The 19,567-nt window shown below is 42.5% G+C and overlaps 1 protein-coding gene across 5 annotated transcripts in view; it reads right to left on the bottom strand.

Annotated features, from left to right (window-relative positions):
• sltm (SAFB-like, transcription modulator) overlaps nucleotides 1-19,567 on the bottom strand; it is a 52,482-nt gene that overhangs the window by 31,394 nt on the left and 1,521 nt on the right. For 4 of the 5 annotated variants that reach the window (XM_085968700.1, XM_085968703.1, XM_085968702.1 and 1 more), the window contains exons 3-5: nucleotides 8,653-8,717; nucleotides 4,205-4,393; nucleotides 1,670-1,729 (exon numbers count right to left, since the gene is read on the bottom strand). In XM_085968700.1, coding sequence (XP_085824826.1) covers nucleotides 1,670-1,729; nucleotides 4,205-4,393; nucleotides 8,653-8,717 — 314 coding nt within the window. The remainder of the gene's footprint in view (nucleotides 1-1,669; nucleotides 1,730-4,204; nucleotides 4,394-8,652; nucleotides 8,718-19,567) is intronic. The other variant, XM_085968704.1, reaches the window with a different exon arrangement.

The raw sequence follows: 19,567 nt of genomic DNA, 5'->3' as shown, positions 1-19,567 counted from the left end.
TAAAGAGGCTAAAAGAGGTCAGTTTTATTAGTGGAACTTTAGATCTGGTAAATCCAGAGTTCAGAATCAAAACAGGCACCATATGATTAATAAGACCTCTGACTACTGCCACATAGTTCAGTTGGGAAATGCAATGCTTATAATGTGGAATTGAGTCATACAGACCAGGAATGTCCCAGGTTTTGACATCCAGTCTGTAGTGAGTTAGCTGAACTCTTGCTAGGACAGTGATGTTGGGCGGTGGTGGGTGGGTGGGGTGGGGGTGGGGGGGTCGGAAGGAAAAATCTTGCCAACACTGTCTAGAAGAACAAATTAAGAATGACCCATTAGGCAATGGCACCAAGAGCGCATTCAGTGCCCACACAAACATATCTCAAGCATGAGCAGCACTGTTGATCAGGGCAGGGAGGGAATTCAAACCAATGAAACGACACTTCAATAGACACCAATAATTTGAAGCTTTGCTACCATGCAGGAAGCCACCTTTCAACTAGATTTGCAAAACTAAGGTTTTAAAATAAAGGTGTATGTTGCCCAAGTCAGCCTCCGCAATTTTTAAAATATATAAATTATAGCATTACTCAGAATGACGAAAGATAATGTACAATTAATTTTCTACAAATATTTCAAAATTGAACAGACTTGTTCATAGCAAAAAATTTTAACTAACAAATGTTACGTTAAATCGTGAAAAGTTCAAGTCTAAAAAAGAAACAAGTGTCTAAGGCCAATGACGACTTGAAATTCCAGGAACAAAACTGCAGAAACTTATGCTAAAAACAAATATTAACATTTGAAATCCTGCCATAAATGCCAGGCTGATTAAAAGTTTAGGTTTACTTTTGTAAGTTTAAATCTTGAGAAAATTACAAATAATCAGTGTAATTATATTAACTGTTAGATATTTTTAAAAATATTGTTCACTATTAACTAAACAAGTATAAGGCGCCCCCCCCCCCACCATGGCTCAACAAGACTATCCAGTGAATAGCTGAGGAAGATGTGAAGTTAGCCGATTTCTGCCAGGGCTCCAGTCGTGCCACGGTTCCCATTCTTGATCACTATCCAATGAACCCTGCTAGAATTAAGTGTCTGACTGCTCATCAGGCTGAATATAGCAAATCTTCAAACCCCATATCCTATCCATCATTAAGATTGCTTATTTCCACTTCCATAACATTACCTGGCTCGGTCCTTGCCTCACTGCCACTAAAACCTCTATCCATGCTTTTGTATCTCCAGGCTTGACTTCCCAGCAATCTCCTCATTGGCCTCCTGAACGCCACCCAAAGATAAACCACCACCACACACAGGCCTGCACTAAGTAATGCTTACTCGCCCTTATCGTCACTGACCTCTTCAGGCTCCCCATGCCCCAACACGCTGAACTGAAAATCATAATGGCTGTTTACAAACTTGCCAATTGCTTTACCCCACCCTTCTTCCGTAATGTCTAGTCACATGCCTCAGCCCACACCATGCAGTCTTTCGCCATTGGCCTGCTACACATCTCCCCTGTCCACCATTGGTAGTTGAACCCATTTGGGCGAGATATAAAAAGGGTGAATACCACCCATGGAACTGTACTCCCAGCAAGAAGTCAACAGTCAGGAGAACAGAAGAGAAAATTGGTGAAAAAGACAAACCCAAGCCAAATAAAAGTGCTTACCTCTTCAGGCAAAAGGACATCCACGTCTTCAAGAATAAACTCTTCAATTTCTTCCTCTGCCTGAATAAATAACGTGAACCACAATTCAATCATATTTCAAACTGCTCAAAGCATTCATACTCAGATTAGGCAAGATTATTTTTTAAATCTCCAAATAGAGATCCACTCTTATAACCTTAGCAGCAATGAGCAAAATGGTACGAGATTGATACAGTATGACCCATTCACACCATAACTCAAGGAGAAAGTTCCAAATACAGGAAACTCTTTTATCCGGCACCAACGGGACCGGCGTGGTGCCGGTTTATCAAAAAGTCCGGATTACAGAGATGTATAGTAAAAGGTACGAGAGCTCCGTACACAGCAACAAATCCAGGCTTCCCTGTTGCTTAGCAACAGGTGCAGGAACCCGGCCACAGATCCAGGAACAGGCCACTAATATGAAGTAAAACTTACCTGAACCTACTCCTGAATTTTGCCGGTTAACAGAGATTTCCGGTTATTTAGGTGCCGGTAAATCGAGAGTTTCCTGTACTTAACAGTTTGGATTTTATTGATTTTTCCTCATCATCTGTGCAGCTATTCCATTGTCCTTGTTCAAACAATTAACATACAAAATAAAATGAAGAGTCTTTGTTGTAGAGTAGCTGGTTGAATCTCAAAACGTCCCTTTGATTTACCCATATGAGCAGCATTACAAGTGGTAAGAATTCTAATCATCAACTATGTTAATACTGTAACTGAAGCAGAGTTATGAAATCCAACTCGTCAAAGGTAGTGTAAATAAAAGGTCTCATTTGTTTTTTTAATCTTTGAGATTCTATTATACTGCTCAAAATTAAGGCTGTATAACTGATACCCAACAAGTCATATAACTGGTGGTCTTTCAATATAACGAGGTGCGCTTACTGTACTTTGAAATGCCTACAGATGAAGCTTTGAATATATGGAAACATGGCCTACATGGGAATATAGGAACTGAAGTAGGCTATCCAGCCCCTCGAGCCTGTTCTGCCATGACCCATCTTTTATTCCATATCCCTGGATTCCTTTACCTATCGAACTCAGTCTTGAAAATTTCAACTGACCCAGCACCTCAGAGTCTTTTAGGGAACCGAGTTCCAGATTTCCACTATCCTTCATACAGAAGAGTGCTTCACGATTTCAGTCCTAAATGGCCTAGCTATGTGAAAATTATGTCCCCTTATTCTGGATTCCCCCACCAGAGGAAATAGCTTCTCTGTATCTACTCTATCAAATCCTTCTATAATTTTAAACACCTTGATGAGATCACCCCTCAATCTTCTAACTCAAGGGAATACAAACTAAGTTGATGCATCCTGTCCTCAATTTAACCCGTGGTATAATTCTGGTGAATCTGCACTATACCACCTCAGAGTGCAATATATCTTCGAGGTTCAGTGCTCAAAACTGATGCAGGACTCGAGATGGGGTCTGACCATGGCTCTATACACCTCAAGCATCACTTCCTCACTTTTATGTTCCAACTCCCTTGAGATAAAGGCCAACATTCCATTAGCCTTTTTGATTACTTTTTTCATACCTGTGCGCTAGCTTTCAGTAATTTGTATACATGGACACCTAAATCCCTTTGCTCCTCCGCAGCTCCTAGTCTCTCACCATTAAGAAAATATTCCAACTTGTCTTTGTCCGATCCAAAGTGGACAACCTCATTACTATGCCTCCGAAGTGTCATCTGCAAACTATATTACTGAACCATACTCCTGAAATCACTGAGAAATTGCTACAACTGCTGTTTACTATTCTCCCTCTGCAACTGTGTGCTCTCATCTGATTCGCACTCGAATTGATTCTGTCCTTCAAATTAATTTGAAGCTTCGTGTGAAGTCAGAGAGGCACTCAGCTGACATCAGCTCAGGCTGTCAGCAAGTACCTGCACTGACACAAAGGAGATACAACTACAAACTGTAAATCATTACATGTAACTGCAATTCCAGAGACACATTAGGCTGGAGGTTATTGAAAATAAAAGAATCTATTATCTGTAGGTATGGCAGTCACTAAGCCAACTTGCATCATGCAGCCTTGGTCTATGCAGCCTAGCTTCCATACTCTGTGTAATTACTGTATAGTTTACTGTGTATTCATGCAGCAGACACTGAATGAGTCTAAAAGTCACTTAAAAAGTCTAGAGACCTCAATTTATTGAAGACCCAATGAGAAAAAAAAACCTTGTATGAAAGAAACTATTGGAGTGATATTTCAAAATTAGAATGAGGTGAAAGAACACTTCTTTGTATATTCAATACTCTAAGAAACCCATTCACATGCATTTACTTGAACATGACTGATGATTTTAGTGATTAGTACATGCTTGTGGACAGGTAAAACCAATGCACTGGAACAAACCCTACAGCATATGGCTGAACAGGGCCTATACGTTTCACATTGTTGTTTCCAAAACACAAATCCTGTTCTCTTCTGGAATTGTTGCATGGCTATCAATTGCTGAAATGCTTTTGGCCGTTTTATGAATGCCAGCTACTTCTGTACCTGGTCTTCTGGTTCCCCGTCATCCAGAGTTTTAGCACCAGGTTCATCTGCACTCGCAGACAACTGTCCACTGACGGAATCACCACTCTTATCCATTTCCTCAGTTTCGCTGATCTTTTGCTCCTCTATTCCATCTTGATCACTTGTGTCCGGAGAATCACTCTGGATTGCATCTATGTCAGCTTCCATCTGTTACAAGGCATTTATTTATACTTCTCAATATCATACAAAATTTAAATTGGCCTACGCACAATTAGCATATAATGCACATGCATCAATCACATGCCTGTACAGAGTTTCAATCTCATGCTCTTAAGAGGAACAGGAGTAGGCCATTCAGCAACTCAAGCCTGCTCCGCCATTCAATTAGATCATGGCTGATCTGCACCATAATTCCATTTAGCTGCTTTGGCTCCATATTCCTTGATACCCCTACCTAACAAAAATCTATCCAGCTCAGGTCTTGAAAGCTCCAGTTGTCCCAGCATCCAACCTTTTGGGAGAAGGCATTCTCTATTTCTACTACCCTGGTTTGAAAAAGTGGTTCCTTATTTTGCCCCAGAATAGCCTAGCTCTAATTTTAATGTTTTATCATCCTTGTTCTGGATTCACCGCCAGAGGAAATAGTTTCTCTGCATCTACCCCATCAAATCCTTTTAACATTTTAAACACCTCAATCAGGTCACACTTCACTCTTTATACTCAAGGGAATCAATATCTCCCCTTTGTATTCCAGCCCCCCCTGAGATAAAGGCCAACGTTCCATTCATCTATTGATCGTTTCTGTAGCTGTCTACTAGCTTTTAATGATTTGTGTACTTAAGACTCCCAAATCTCTTTGCTCTTCTACAGTTCCTAGTTTCTCACCATTTAGGAAATATTTTGATTTATCTTTCTTGGGTTCAATGTGGATGATCTGACACTTGCCTTCACTGAACTCCACTTGCCATAGTTTTGCCCACTCACTTAATCTGTCTATGTCCTTCTGCAACTTCCTGCTCGACTTACTGTCCCTTCTAACTTAGTGTCATCTGCAAATTTGGATATACAGGAAACTGTGCGCTATCCGGAGGTGAGCTATCCTGCAATCTGGAGCCACCGGCAAAATTCAGCCGCCGTTTTTTATTCTTTGTTTGTACAGTCAAGCTGTGCAAGGTCTGTAGCTATAGCAACAGCTTCAGCTGCAGAGCTTTAGGGCCACACCCGAGTGTTTAGAAGCTGTTGCTAAGCAACAGTGTTTGTTGTCAAATACGGAGATAAGAATCGCCCTCTCAACATTAACTCTAGAGAGTACGGCACTTTTTAGGCAACGGCAGCAGCTCGGTCCCGTGGGTGCCGGATAGCACAAAGTTTCCTGTACAACTATTTCTTCATCCAAGTCATTACTAAATATGGTGAAATGTTGAGACCCCAGAACAGGACCCTGGGGAACACCACTTGTCACATCCTGCCAATCAGAATACCAACCCTTTATCCCCACTCCTCATTTTCTACCTCCCAACAAATTTCCAGCCCAAGTCAAAAGGCTACCTCCAATTCCGTGCGCTCTCATTTTTTTGCTGATGATCTCGTGTGGAGCCTTATCAAATGCCTTCAGGAAGCCCATATAAATAACATCCATAGATACTCCAGTAGCCAGACATAACTTAGCCTTAATAAAGCCATGTTGGCTCTCTCTGATCAGCTCATACTTGTTCAAGTGCTCAGCCACTCTATCCCTAATGACAGTAGTTTCTCCACAACTGAAGTTAAACTGACAGGCCTGTAGTTTACCTGGTTTCTCTCCCACCCTTCATAAATAATGGAGCAAATTCCCAATCTAGCAGCAGAATTTCCAAATCAAAAGAGCTTTGAAAGATTATGATGATTTACCAAGACAAATTTAGTTTTAGAGAACTGTTTCCCTTAAAAGTTGGAGGCTTTTACTGTCTAGGTCAGCAATACAACTCCAGGTACCAACTATTAAATTTGAAGTCTGGTTTTATTAAGCAGCACAAAAAGTCCCATTTCAACTCTTTACAGCTAACAAGCATATTTACTGGATTTAAACATTTTAAAACGTGATTTTAACATACAATTATAAATCTGTATTCAACATTACAATATTAAAGTCAACATCATTCTTAAATGGATATAAATACAAGGTTGGGGGAGGGGCAGGATGGGGAAAAAAATCAGCTTTTAAAAAGGGGAATATTTGACCTTTATTAAAGGGATTAATTCTTGTTTTCTCTTCAACCAGAAGCATTGTTTGTGCCACGACGGATCTCTATGGATGCCATCAATACTCCAGAGTGATCTGAAGAGGGATAAGCCGGATCTTAAGCATGTTCTTTCATCCTGCCTCCCCGAAAAACTCCCAAGTACATGTGCTCCACAATGCAATACCAAGCAAGAGCTCAGAAATGGTTGCGAGACACGAAGTTTAAATGCAGACAATGCGAGGGTTTGCATTTACAAACATCTGGCTTCACCACACGAAGCCATCCTGCCATTCACCTCATCTATCTCATGATTTGAATGCATCACAAAGTGTCAAAAGTATTTAAAAAGGGAGAAAGAAAGGCAATGATTTCGTGTCGTTTTTTTAAAAAAAAACTTTGCCTGGAAATTTGTAAATAGCTTGCAAGTAGCTTCCAATCTGCAAACTTCCGTCACCAAAAAGCAATTAACTCTGATTGGAGTACATAAATGCCACTTAGTCAATTAAGCTTTGTGAATTTCAAGACACAGCTGAAACACAGCTCCATCTGAACTGTGTATTGCAGGGTATAAACATCCTGCTAACAGTATATAATCTAACTTACCATAAAGAACATGGGAAATGTGCCAAAACTTTTTTTTTTTTTAAATAAAAACTGTCGCACACCTGATTGAGCTACAGGGTCAAGATATAGTACTAAGCCATACTAGTCTGTGGTGAGCTAATTGCGGTCAGCCAGGGCAGTAGCTGGGCGTTATTATTCACGTCAGGGCCTGGGAAAGGGGGTGCTGTGAAGAATCTACCAGAGTTGCCAATTCTGCTCCAGTAACCCCCTGCAGTAATAAAGTGCATATATATATTGATGTTGGACAAAGCAGAATTGGTTTCAGCCCTCCATGTTAAATAGCACCAAGAATCACTAGGTGCCTCACAAATGAACGATGGCAGGACAAGTTGATAAGGCTGTTAAAAAGAATACAGGATCTTTGGCTTTATAAATAGAGACAGAGTGCAAAAGCAAGGAAGTTATGCTAAACCTTTATAAAATCACTGGTTAGGCCTCAGCTGGAGTATTGTGTCCAATTCTGGGCACCACACTTTAGGAAGGACATCAAGGCCTTGGCGAGGGTGCAGAAGAAATTTACTGGAATAGTATCAGGGATGAGGGACTTCAGTTATGTGGATAGGTTAGAGAAACTGGGACTGTTCTCCATAGAGCAGAGAAGGTTAAGGGGAGATTTAATAAAAACCTTTCATAATTTTGAACACCATTTAAGAGTAGATAGGGAGAAATGGTTTCCACTGGCAGGAGAGTCCATGACCAGAGATTTAAGATATTTGGCAACAGGACCAGAGGGATACGAGGAGAATTAATTTATGCAGCAAGTTATGATGATTTGGAATGCACTGTCTGATAGGGTGGCAGAAGCAAATGCAATAGTAACATTCAAAAGGGAATTGAACATATACTGAAGGTGGTAACATTTTCAGGGCTGTGGGGAAAGAGCAGGAATGGAATGGGATTAATTGGATAGCTCTTTCAAAGCACGCTGGACTGAATGGCCTCTTTCTATGCTGTACGCTGCTGCAAAGAATGGCCACTTGAGTAAAATATTGGAGACTTCAAGTGCCTGTGGAACTGGAGCTTAATAAGAGCCAATACAGATAGACTATCCTTTATCCGAAAACCTCGGGACCAGCCATGTTTCGGTTTTCGGAAAATTTCGGATGGTGGGTCGGCGGGGGCGGGTTGGGGTCGGCGGGGGGGTCCGCAGTCGTGGCTTGTCCGTCGCTGCTAGCCTGGAATGCAATGAAGTTCCGCATTTCCACCAACAGGTCGTCGTGCTCGGTCGGAACAGGGGCCGGCACCGCCGCGGGCTCAGAGCTCTCGTTGCTTTCGAGCCTTTGGAAGAGAGTCAGGTGATTCCGCGGGGGGGGGGGGGGCCGTGCGCACGACTTACGCTGACCGAAAAAACCTTCGGTTTTTAGAGGGTTTCGGTTTTCGGAAGTTCGGATAAAGGGTAGTCTACCTGTACCTTCAGAATGGGAAAGGAGAAATAGAAAGAAATTGGAATAAAAGTGTCAAAGGGTTCTCAAATGCTCATTTAGATTCTACATTACATGGCAGCTTGAAACACATCACAAATGGAAAGTTTTTTTTTTTAAACCAGGTTTAACCAGGAACCTGGAAGTCCCCAATTCTTATTGCTTTTCATCACATAAAGACAGTGAATTTTGTATTTACCTTGCCATTACCATCCTCTTCTGTGCTGACATCATCACCAGCTTCATCAGTATCCTGCTTTTTCCCTTAAAATAAAACAGGAGTTTAACCTATGTATGCAGCTGAACATGAAAAGATCACTCACTGCAGGTCCCTCTCTCAAGTTATCCTTCAGGGTAAAAAAATCTACTTGCAGCTTTCAAACTAAAGATTCTAGTAAAAAAGTCAGTTCTCTACATTCTCAGTTACGGATTACTGCAAAGCAATTACAAAACTCTATAGTTTTTAGTTCAAAAATATACTCGTAAGTTTCTTGAATAGTAACCAGAGTATTTCAGAGAAAGTTTACTTTAGATTTTTTTTTACACACAAAAATTTAAACATTTCACACAATAAAACGACCGATTCTGGAATATCAGAAGATCACGGAGTCAGGAGTTTCACACATTGTCAGGCAAAGCCAATGTTTTGCATTGTTAACCAACACCTCTTCCCTTCCAAATAGGGAAACAAACTATTTGTCAGGGTCTTGCCTCTGATAAAGATACATTATAGGGAAAGAACAAAGTTATTGAAGCAATTACCAAGTGCGAGGAAGTCTTTAGAAGACCAGTCACATTAGCACTGCACAGCTGGTTTGGTGTCAAACAAATAAATTCTGATTCCACAAAATAAAGAGTTATGCTGTGAAACAGTGTGTTTGCAATCAGGGCTAAAGAGAGAGCAAATGGGAGAACACAGTACTGGTAACACAGCCCACCTAATGAGAAGCTGTTGCTTTCTGGAATCAAGATGGAGAAGAACGCATCTTTCAAGTTCACTGAGCACAACCAATTTGTAAACAAACATTAGTTGGTTTGGCCACTTCTTAAAACGTCAATAGATTTCATCTACAGAACAATGTTTGATTAGGCATGTCTCTTCACAGCACCAACTGGGCAAAGCCTCTGTTCAACGGGAAAACACTTTGACCTTTTCAGCAATGTAGTAACATTTCTGTGTCAAGATGAAATCACAGCAGTGCATTTATAGTTTTATTTAAGCAAACCATAAATAAATAGAAAACCGTATAATGCAGTTACATTATTGCGCAATTTCAAGTATTGTACAAATGCCACATTCAGCAGAAACACAAAGTTTCTACTTGGAATAAAGTTCTGGTCACTCAGATTATTTAAGTAAAAAAATATTAGGCACCACGATGGAAGAGTTAAATGCAGTCAAGATAAGCTTTGATTGCCAAATGGCATTTTCTCATCCTTGAATTGCATTATAGGTCAGGTTAGCTTGATGTGACTTGGACAAAGCAGTGAAATTTTCATCAATTTGAAAGTCATTTTGCAGAGATCTTGGAGGCTGCTGTAGCCCAAGCAGGGAGGAAAGTGATCAGGGGAAGCAAGAGCTGATTGTTCTGGTGAACGAAGAAAAAAAAAACTGAGATTCAAGTGGCTTTACTCACGAATGGAAGGAAACTGTGGGGGACCAAAGATTATACTTTGGTGCAATCGGGAGGGAGAAGGAAGAGAATTGGATTGTCCTAGGAAATAAAATGTGAAATGGAAAGTACATGAATCCAATGCAAATAGTAGCTCCTTGCACAAGTGTTCACTTGTTGCTCATCAGACTTGTACAAAAATGTTTGGACTGCAAGTAATCCCACAGAAAAAAAAAAAATCTACATTTACATTTGATGCTATCCTAACTTCACAGACCACAGTATCAAAATATTTACGGCACAATATGTAAATATAGGAATTGCTAGATGAACATAAGAACATAAGAAATAGGAGCAGGAGTAGGCCAATCGGCCCCTCGAGCCTGCTCCGCCATTCAATAAGATCATGGCTGATCTGATCCTAACCGTCAATCTACTATCACAGAACCATCTCTTGAATCTAACAGAATTAGACACACGAAATAGGAGCAGGGTCAGGCTACACGGCCCCTGGGCCCACTCCGCTACCCACAGGGCCATGACCGATCCGAACCTAGGCTCATGTCCAAATTCCTGCCCGCTCCCCGTAACCCTTAATTCCCTTTACTTCTAGGAAACTGTCTATTTCTGTTTTAAATTTATGTAATGATGTAGCATCTACAGCTTTTTGGGGCAGCATATTCCATGGACCTACCACCCTCTGAGTGAAGTAGTTCCTCCTCATCTCAGTTTTGAAAGAGCAGCCCCTTATTCTAAGACTATGCCCCCTAGTTCTAGTTTCACCTATCATCGGGAACATACTCCCCGCATCCACCCGATCCAACCCCTTCACAATCTTATATGTTTCAATAAGATCGCCTCTCATTCTTCTGAACTCCAATGAGTAGAGTCCCAATCTACTCAACCTCTCCTCATATGTCCACCCCCTCATCCCCGGGATTAACCGAGTGAACCTTCTTTGTACTGACTCGAGAGCAAGTATGTCTTTTCTTAAGTATGGACACCAAAACTGTATGCAGTATTCCAGGTGCGGTCTCACCAATACCTTGTACAACTGAAGCAATACCTCCCTATTTTTATGTTCTATCCCCCTAGCAATGAAAGCCAACATTCCATTGGCCTTCTTAATCACTTGCTGCACCTGCATACTAACCTTTTGAGTTTCGTGCACCAGGACCCCCAGATCCCTTTGTACTTCAGTACTTTCCAGTTTCTTGCCATTAAGATAATAACTTGCTCTACGATTTTTCCTGCCAAAGTGCATAACCTCACACTTTCCAGCATTGTATTCCAGCTGCCAAATCTCTGCCCACTTACTTAGCCTGTCTATGTCCCCTTGCAGGTTTTTTATGTCCTCCTCACTCACTACTTTCCCTCCCATCTTAGTATCATCTGCAAACTTTGATATGTTACACTCGGTCCCCTCCTCCAAATCGTTAATATAGCCTCCTCCAAATCGTTAATATAGATTGTAAAGAGTTGGGGACCCAGCACTGACCCCTGCGGAACACCACTAGTTACTGATTGCCAGTCTGAGAATGAACCATTTATCCCAACTCTCTGCCTTCTGTTAGACAGCCAATCCTCTATCCATGCCAGAATATTACCCCCAATCCCGTGATTTTTATCTTAAGCAATAATCTTTTGTGTGGCACCATGTCAAATGCCTTTTGGAAGTCTAAATACACTACGTCCACTGGTTCCCCTTTATCCACCCTATATGTTACTTCCTCAAAGAACTCCAGCAAATTTATCAAGCATGACTTCCCCTTCATAAAACCATGCTGACTTTGTCCTATTAAATTATGATTATCCAAATGTCCTGTTACGGTCTCCTTAATAATGGACTCCAAAATTTTACCTACCACAGATGTTAGGCTAACCGGTCTATAGCTTCCAGCATTCTGTCTACTGCCCTTTTTAAATAAGGGTGTTACATTAGCAGTTTTCCAGTCTGCCGGGACCTTTGCTGAGTCCAGGGAGTTTTGGAAAATTATTACCAATGCATCCACAATCCCTACCGCCACTTCCCTCAAGACCCTAGGATGTAAGCCATCAGGTCCAGGTGATTTATCCGCCTTGAGTCCCATTATTTTAACCGAGTACCACTTCCTTAGTGATTTTGATCGTGTTTAGCTCCTCCCCCCCTATAGCCCCCTGTTTGTCCAGTGTTGGGATATTCTTAGTGTCTTCTACTGTAAAGACTGATGTAAAATACTCAGTGTTTTTGCCATCTCCATATTTCCCGGTCTCATCCTCTAAGGGACCAACATTTACTTTAGCCACCCTTTTTCTTTTTATATAACTATAAAAACTCTTACTATCTGTTTTTATATTTTTTGCTAATTTACTTTCATAATCTATCTTCCCTTTCTTAATCAATCTTTTTGTTATTTTTTGCTGCCTTTTAAAGTTTTCCCAATCCTCTATCCTCCCACTAGATTTGGCTCCCTCATAAACCCTTGTTTTTAGTTGAATACTATCCTTAATTTCTTTACTTAGCCACGGATGGCTGTCTTTTCTTTTACACACTTTTCTTCTCAGTGGAATATATATTTTTTGGAAGTTGTAAAATAACTCCTTCAATGTACACCACTGTTCATGAATCGTCTTACCCTTTAATCTATTTTCCCAATCCACTCTACTCAATTCCGCTCTCATACCTTCATCGTCTCCTTTATTCAAGCTTAGCACGCTTGTTTGAGATCCAACCTTCTCACCCTCTAATTGAATATGGAATTCAGCCATGTTATGGTCACTCATTCCAAGGGGATCCTTTACTAGGACATTTTTAATTAATCCTGTCTCGTTACACAGGACCAGATTTAAGGTTGCTTGCCCCCTAGTCGGTTCAGTTACATACTGCTCAAGAACCCATCCCTAATACACTCAATGAACTCATCCTCAAGGCAGCCCTGCCCAATTTGATTTGTCCAATTAATATGATAGTTAAAATCCCCCATAATTATAGATGCTCCCTTATTACAAGCCTCAACTATTTCCTGATTGATACTCTGTCCAACAGAGTTGCAACTGTTCGGAGGCCTATAGACTACGCCCACTAGTGTTTTTTTCCCCTTATTATTCCTTAGCTCCACCCAAACTGTTTCATTATCCTGATCTTTTGACCCAATATCATTTCTCTGTATTACAGTGATTCCTTCCTTTATTAACATAGCCACCCCACCTCCCCTTCCTTCCTGATCGTTAAATAACCTGGTATGTTTAATTCCCAGGCATTGTCACCCTGCAGCCATGTTTCTGTAATGGCCACAAGATCATACCCATATGTAGTTATTTGTGCCATTAACTCGTCTATTTTGTTACGAATGCTACGTGCATTCAGGTAGAGAACTTTCAAAGATGTTTTGTGACACTTAGTTCCTGCTTTTGCCCTTTTTATTACTTTACCTTTTACTCCATACCTTCTGCCCCTTCCTGACACGCTCTGGTTTTTAATTTCCCCACTGCTACCTAAGTCTATGACCTTCTCTGTTGTCATTTTTATTATTTGCTCTCTAGGAACCTCCCCCCCCACTAGTTAGTTTAAAGCCCTCTCTACAGCCCTAGTTATATGATCCGCCAGGACTCTAGCCCCAGCACTGGCCAAGTGAAGCCCGTCCCAACGGAACAGCTCCCTCCTGCCCCAGTACTGGTGCCAGTGTCCCAGGAAGCAAAACCCATTTCTCCCACACCAGTCTTTGAGCCACGCGTTTAACTCTCTAATTTTATTTGTCCTAGCCAAATTCGCTCGTGGCTCAGGTAATAAGGGATTATTACCCTTGAGGTTCTGTTTTTTAATTTGACCCCTAGCTGCTCATACTCCTTTAACAGAACCGGCTTCCTAGTCCTATCTACGTCGTTTGTACCAACATGGACCACGACAACTGGATCCACCCCCTCCCACTGCAAGTTTCTTTCCAGCCCAGAGGAGATGTCCTTAACCCTGGCACCGGGTAGGCAACGCAGCCTTCGGGACTCTCGCTCTCGGCTGCAGAGAACTCTATCTATCCCCCTAATAATACTATCCCCTACCACTGCAACATTTCTATTTACTCCCCCCTCTTGAATGGCCCCCCGTTCCACGGTGCTGTGGCCAGGTTGCTCATCCTCCTTGCGGTCCCTGCTCCTGTCCCCACAGGGAGTAAGAACCTCGAACCTGTTGTACAAGAGCAAGGGCTGCGGCTCCTCCAGCTCTACCTCCTGGATCCCCGTACCTGCCTCACTCGTAGTCACATCGTCCTGTCCATGGGCTACATCTGAATTAATTAACTTCATAGGTGTGACCACCTCCTGATACACAGAGTCCAGGTACTTCTCCCCCTCCCTGATGTGTCGCAGTGTCTGAAGCTCAGACTCCAGCGCATCAACACGGAGCTGGAGTTCCTGTAGCAGCAGACACTTGTCACAGACGTAATCACCGTGAGCCTCAATGGGGTTCACTGGCTCCCACATCTCGCAACAGTAACACATCACCTGCTCCATTCTATGTAATTAATTAAATTTTTTATTGTTAGTTATGGACACCCTCTGCCCGATTTTAGATGCTAGTATCCCCTTTAATTAATTGGATTTAAATTAAATCAATCCCTCTAGTTACACCAGTTAAATGGTTTACCAACAGTCACTCTGCACCAGAAAGGCCTTATTAACTACAACCCAGAGTTAAAGTTTGAAAAGAGCACCTAACACCCCACTTACCCTAACTCACAGCACTCTTTGATGACTTCCACTCAGTGCTTGCTCGCACTAGGACTGGTCTTTTTATACTGTTTGTTTACAGCCAAATGAGTCACCCCTACTGATTGGTTAGAAAACTGATTTCCACTGCCTGCTGTGCCAATTTACTCCTACTGCAGTGTAACTTTGTTTTACTCTTCTTAAACCAACAGAATCCCAAATATTTAACTTTTCCCCTTTACTTAAACTGCTTAAGTAATCTTATCATGATTTAAAGAGAAATAACAATTAAAGAACTCTCACACTTACCCAAACTCACAGCACTCTTTGATGGTCCATACTGGTAGTCGCATGATAGAACGATAATGAAGCTGCTGACTAATCAGATCAATTAATCTCTATTAATTAGTCTACAGCAGACCCAGACATGACTGCGGGGAAAACCCCATTGGTGGACAGCTTCCAAGGGCCCTATCATCACAGATGGCAGTTTTCAGCCAATTCGATTCACTCCATGTGACACCAGGAAACTGGACACAGCAAAGGTTATAAACCCTGACAACATCCCAGATGTAGCACTGAAGACCTGTACTCCAGAACTAGCTGATCTCCTAGCGAAGCTGGCATCCACCAATGTGAAAAATTCCCCAAGTGTGTGCGGTGCATAAAAAGCAGGACAAATCCTACCTGGCCAATTATCGTTCAATCCGACTACTCCCAATCAGTAAATTGATGGAGGGAGTTATCAACAGCGCTATCGAGCGGCACTTACTCACCAATAACATCCTCACTGATGTCCAGTTTGATTTCTGCCAGCACAACTCAGCTCTAGACCTCATTACAGACTTGGTCCAAACACAGGACACAAGAGCTGAATTCCAGAGGTGAGACGAAAGTGACTGCCCTGGACATCAAGACAGCATTCAAATTGAGTATGGCACCAAGGAGCCCTAGCAAAACTGAAATTCAATGGGGATCACAAGAAAAACACTCCAGTGACTGGAGTCATATCAAGTACAAGAAGGTGGTTGTGGTTGTTGAAGGGCAAACAGATCAGCCCCAGGATCTTACTGCAAGTATTCTTCACGGCAGTGTCCTAGGCCCAACCATCTTCAGCTGCTTCATCGATGACCTTCCCTCCATCAGAAGGCCAGAAGTGGGGCTGTTTGCTGATGATCGCAATTCCTCCGACAATTTTAAGTAATCCATTCCTGTAAGCTGCCGGACCTGGATAACATGCAAGCTCGGGCTGATAGGTGGCAAATAACACTTGTGCCACACAAGTGCCAGGCAATGACCATCTGCAGCAAGAGAGGTTAACCACCTCCCCATGACATTTCGCTGACTGCCCCACCATTAACATCCTGGTGGGGGGTCACCATTGACTAGCCACAAATGTCTTGGCTACTACAGCAGGTCAGAGAGGCTCAGTATTCTGGGCTGAGTGGCTCACCTCAACTCGCCAAAGCCTCTCCACCTCCTACAAAGGCACATGCCAAGAGCTTGATGGAATACTCTACATTTGCCTGAATGGGTGCAGCTGAAACTCAAGAGATTCAACAATATCCAGGACAAAGTAGTCCATTTGATCAACATCTCATCCACTAGCTTAAACATCCACCCCCTCCACCATGTCTGCAGTGTGTACTATCTACAGGATGCACTACAGCAACTCACCAAGGCTTCTTCAGCAGCACTTCCCAAACCCACAACATCTACCACCTAGAAGGACAAGGACAGAAGGTGCATGGGAACATCATGACCTCAAAATTCCCCGCCAAGTTGACTTGGATATAATTTGCCACTCCTTCAACATTACTGGGTCAAAATCCTGAAACTCCCTACCTAACAGCATTGTGGGAGTACCTTCACCGTATGGAGTGCAACTGGTCAAGAAGAAAGTTCACCACCGCCTACCCAATGGCACTTAGGGATGGGCAATAAACACTAGCCTTGCCAGTGACACCCACAACTAGGGTTGCGAAGGGGTGGAAAGTTGTCGGTAAATTTCCAGAAATTTTCCACAGGAAGTTTAGCTTGGGAATTTTGCCCAAAAAAGCACATGCTAGAATAATATTCATTTTTTTCCCCCCCAGGTCCTCTCTTAAAATTACTAACAGAGATGGAATCTTAATTATTAAGGAATTTCTTAATCAATATATGTTTATCTTCTTACTTGGCTTGTTTTAATAATTACAAGTTTTGTGTGTGACTGTGAACAAATGTATCCTGATTGGTTGAATGAGTGGATGAGCGTGTGTGACTGTGAACAAGTGTATCCTGATTGGTTGAATGAGTGGATGAGCGATTAGCTCCCTCTATTGGTGATGTAGCGTCGTGCGTGCACAGGTCATGCTTCCATCACATGGAGCATCAGGAAAAATTTACTCACCCTGTTGCAATCGTGCTGATCGACCGCAGTTCGACACAGAGACGAAGGCCCTTTATTTCTCTGCATAGAACAATGCCACGCTTACCGTCAGATGTGTGGAAGCATTTTACCCCAGGCATTAAAGATGGAAAGACTGTGTACATGGGCAAACACTGTACAAAGCCATATGTAAAGAATGCCACAAAGATGCAGCAGCATTTATCCAAATGCAACAACTTCACTCAAAGCTCACAGCAGTCAGCCCAGAGTTCCTCTGCTTCCATTCAAGATGATGATGGTTCACATTCAGCATCAGGCTCCTTATCATCAGCAACTCCTGGCCCACTTGGAAGGTTCTTTGATACAATAGATAACCATAGCCAGAAGAATGCAGATGAGTGCCTTGCTCGAGCTGTATATGCGACAGGCTCACCCCTCATGCTCACAACCAGTGTGTACTGGAAGAGATTTTTCAACGTTATTCGCCCTGCATACCATCCTCCCACCAGACATGCTTTGTCTACTTATTTGCTGGAGGCTGAGTATAACAGAGTCCAAGGAAAGCTCAAAGAAACGATAGCAGACTGTGTTGCAGTTATCTCAGATGGGTGGTCAAATGTACGAGGGGAGGGCATCATAAACTACATAGTCTCCACTCCTCTCCCAGTGTTCAAGAGCACAGACGCGAAGGACAACAGACACACAAGCACATACATTGCTGATGAGCTGAAAGTGGTCATCAATGATCTTGGATCACAAAAGGTCTTTGCAGTAGTTACTGACAATGCTGCGAATATGAAGGCTGCTTGGGCTCAAGTGGAGGAGGCCTACCCTTATATTACGTCTATTGGGAGCGCAGCTCATGGGCTCAACCTGCTCAAGAACATCATGGGTTTGAGAACCATGGAAACACTGTACGAGAGCCAAGCAAGTTGTTAAGTACGTCAGGGGAAAACAGGTAGTTGCAGCAACCTACAACTCCAAGCAAACGACAAAGAACAAGACCACCACACTGAAGCTGCCCAGCAACACTAGATGGGGTGGCGTGGTCATAATGTACGACAGCCTTCTGGAGGGTAAGGAGTCGCTGCAAGAAATGGCAATATCCCTGTCTGGGGATATGGAAACCACCATCAAGAAAATACTGCTGGATGATGTGTTTTGGGAGAGAGCGGTTAGCAGCCTTAAACCACTCTCACCAGTAGTATCTGCAATTGCTCAGATTGAGGGAGATGATGCTGTCTAGTCAGATGTTCTCAGGCTTTTTACTGATTTAAAAGAACAAATCAGCATTGCCCTACCCACATCCCTGCTGCTCAAAGCAGAGGAGAAGGCAATTGTTCAATTCATAGACACGTCAAGAATTTTGTGTCAAGCCGATTCATGCTGCAGCATACGTGCTGGACCCAAAGCATGTTGGGAGTCCAATACTTTCTGTGGCATAGTGGTTAGCACTGTTGCCTCACAGCACCAGGGACCCGGGTTCAAATCCGGCCTCGGGCGATTGTCTGTGTGGAGTTTGCACATTCTCCCTGTGTCTGGGTGAGTTTCCTCCGGGTGCTCCGGTTTCCTCCCACAGTCCAAAGATGTGCGGGTTAGGTTGATTTGGCTATGATAAAAATTGACCCTTAGTGTTAGGGGATTAAAATACGTGGGGTTATGGGGATAGGGTGGGATATGTGTCAGTGCAGGCTCGATGGGCCGAAATGGCCTCTATCTGCACTGTGGGGATTCTGTGAACAGATCAACAGCGCTTAGTGTGATTTCTACCCTCTCACGCCACCTCAATCTGGACCAAGCAAGGTCTTTGGAATGGGGACGGGATATGGGAATCGTGCAAACATATCAGTACACATACCTGGTGGAAGGGACTTTGTGCATCTGAGGCCCTGTCACCCATTGCATCGGTGATACTCCAAATCCCACCTTCATCAGCGGCCTCTGAACGAAACTGGTCACTTTTTGGGAATACGCATACAAAGGTGCACAACAGGCTGACTAACAAGAGAGTGGAGAAACTGGTGGCTATCTGGGCGAACCTACAACTTATTGAGCCAGATACAGAAGTGTCCACCACATTAGCTAGACAGTGACACAGAGGAAATGGACATGTCAGAGCAATGATGAGGAGAAGACTCATGAGTAGAAGACTCAAAGGGACAAAATAAGGACAAATTACAGGCTAAATAAGCAGATGCTCTTTTTATTTTATTTTATAGACGGGTCTTTTTTGTGGGGGTTCAATAAAGTTCAAAATTATAACCTAAATAAAGTTTTGAAAGCCTGTTTTTATTTGTATTGGAACAGTATGTATTTTGATGACAAAGATAATATAAGGGCCAGAGACAAAAACCATTAGTGTGCAAAAAAACTCAAAATTCCCATAAATTCCCAAAAATTCCCATGGAAAGTTTCTGCTTTTAAAAATTCCTGGAATTTTGCAACCCTAC

Source organism: Somniosus microcephalus, chromosome 27 (genome assembly GCF_052327205.1).
Source record: "Somniosus microcephalus isolate GS21.2 chromosome 27, FLI_Smic_1.0, whole genome shotgun sequence".
NCBI classification, from domain to species: Eukaryota; Metazoa; Chordata; class Chondrichthyes; order Squaliformes; family Somniosidae; genus Somniosus; species Somniosus microcephalus.
The sequence above is the reverse complement of the archived record's forward strand: the minus strand, read 5'-3'. Positions and strand labels throughout refer to the sequence as shown.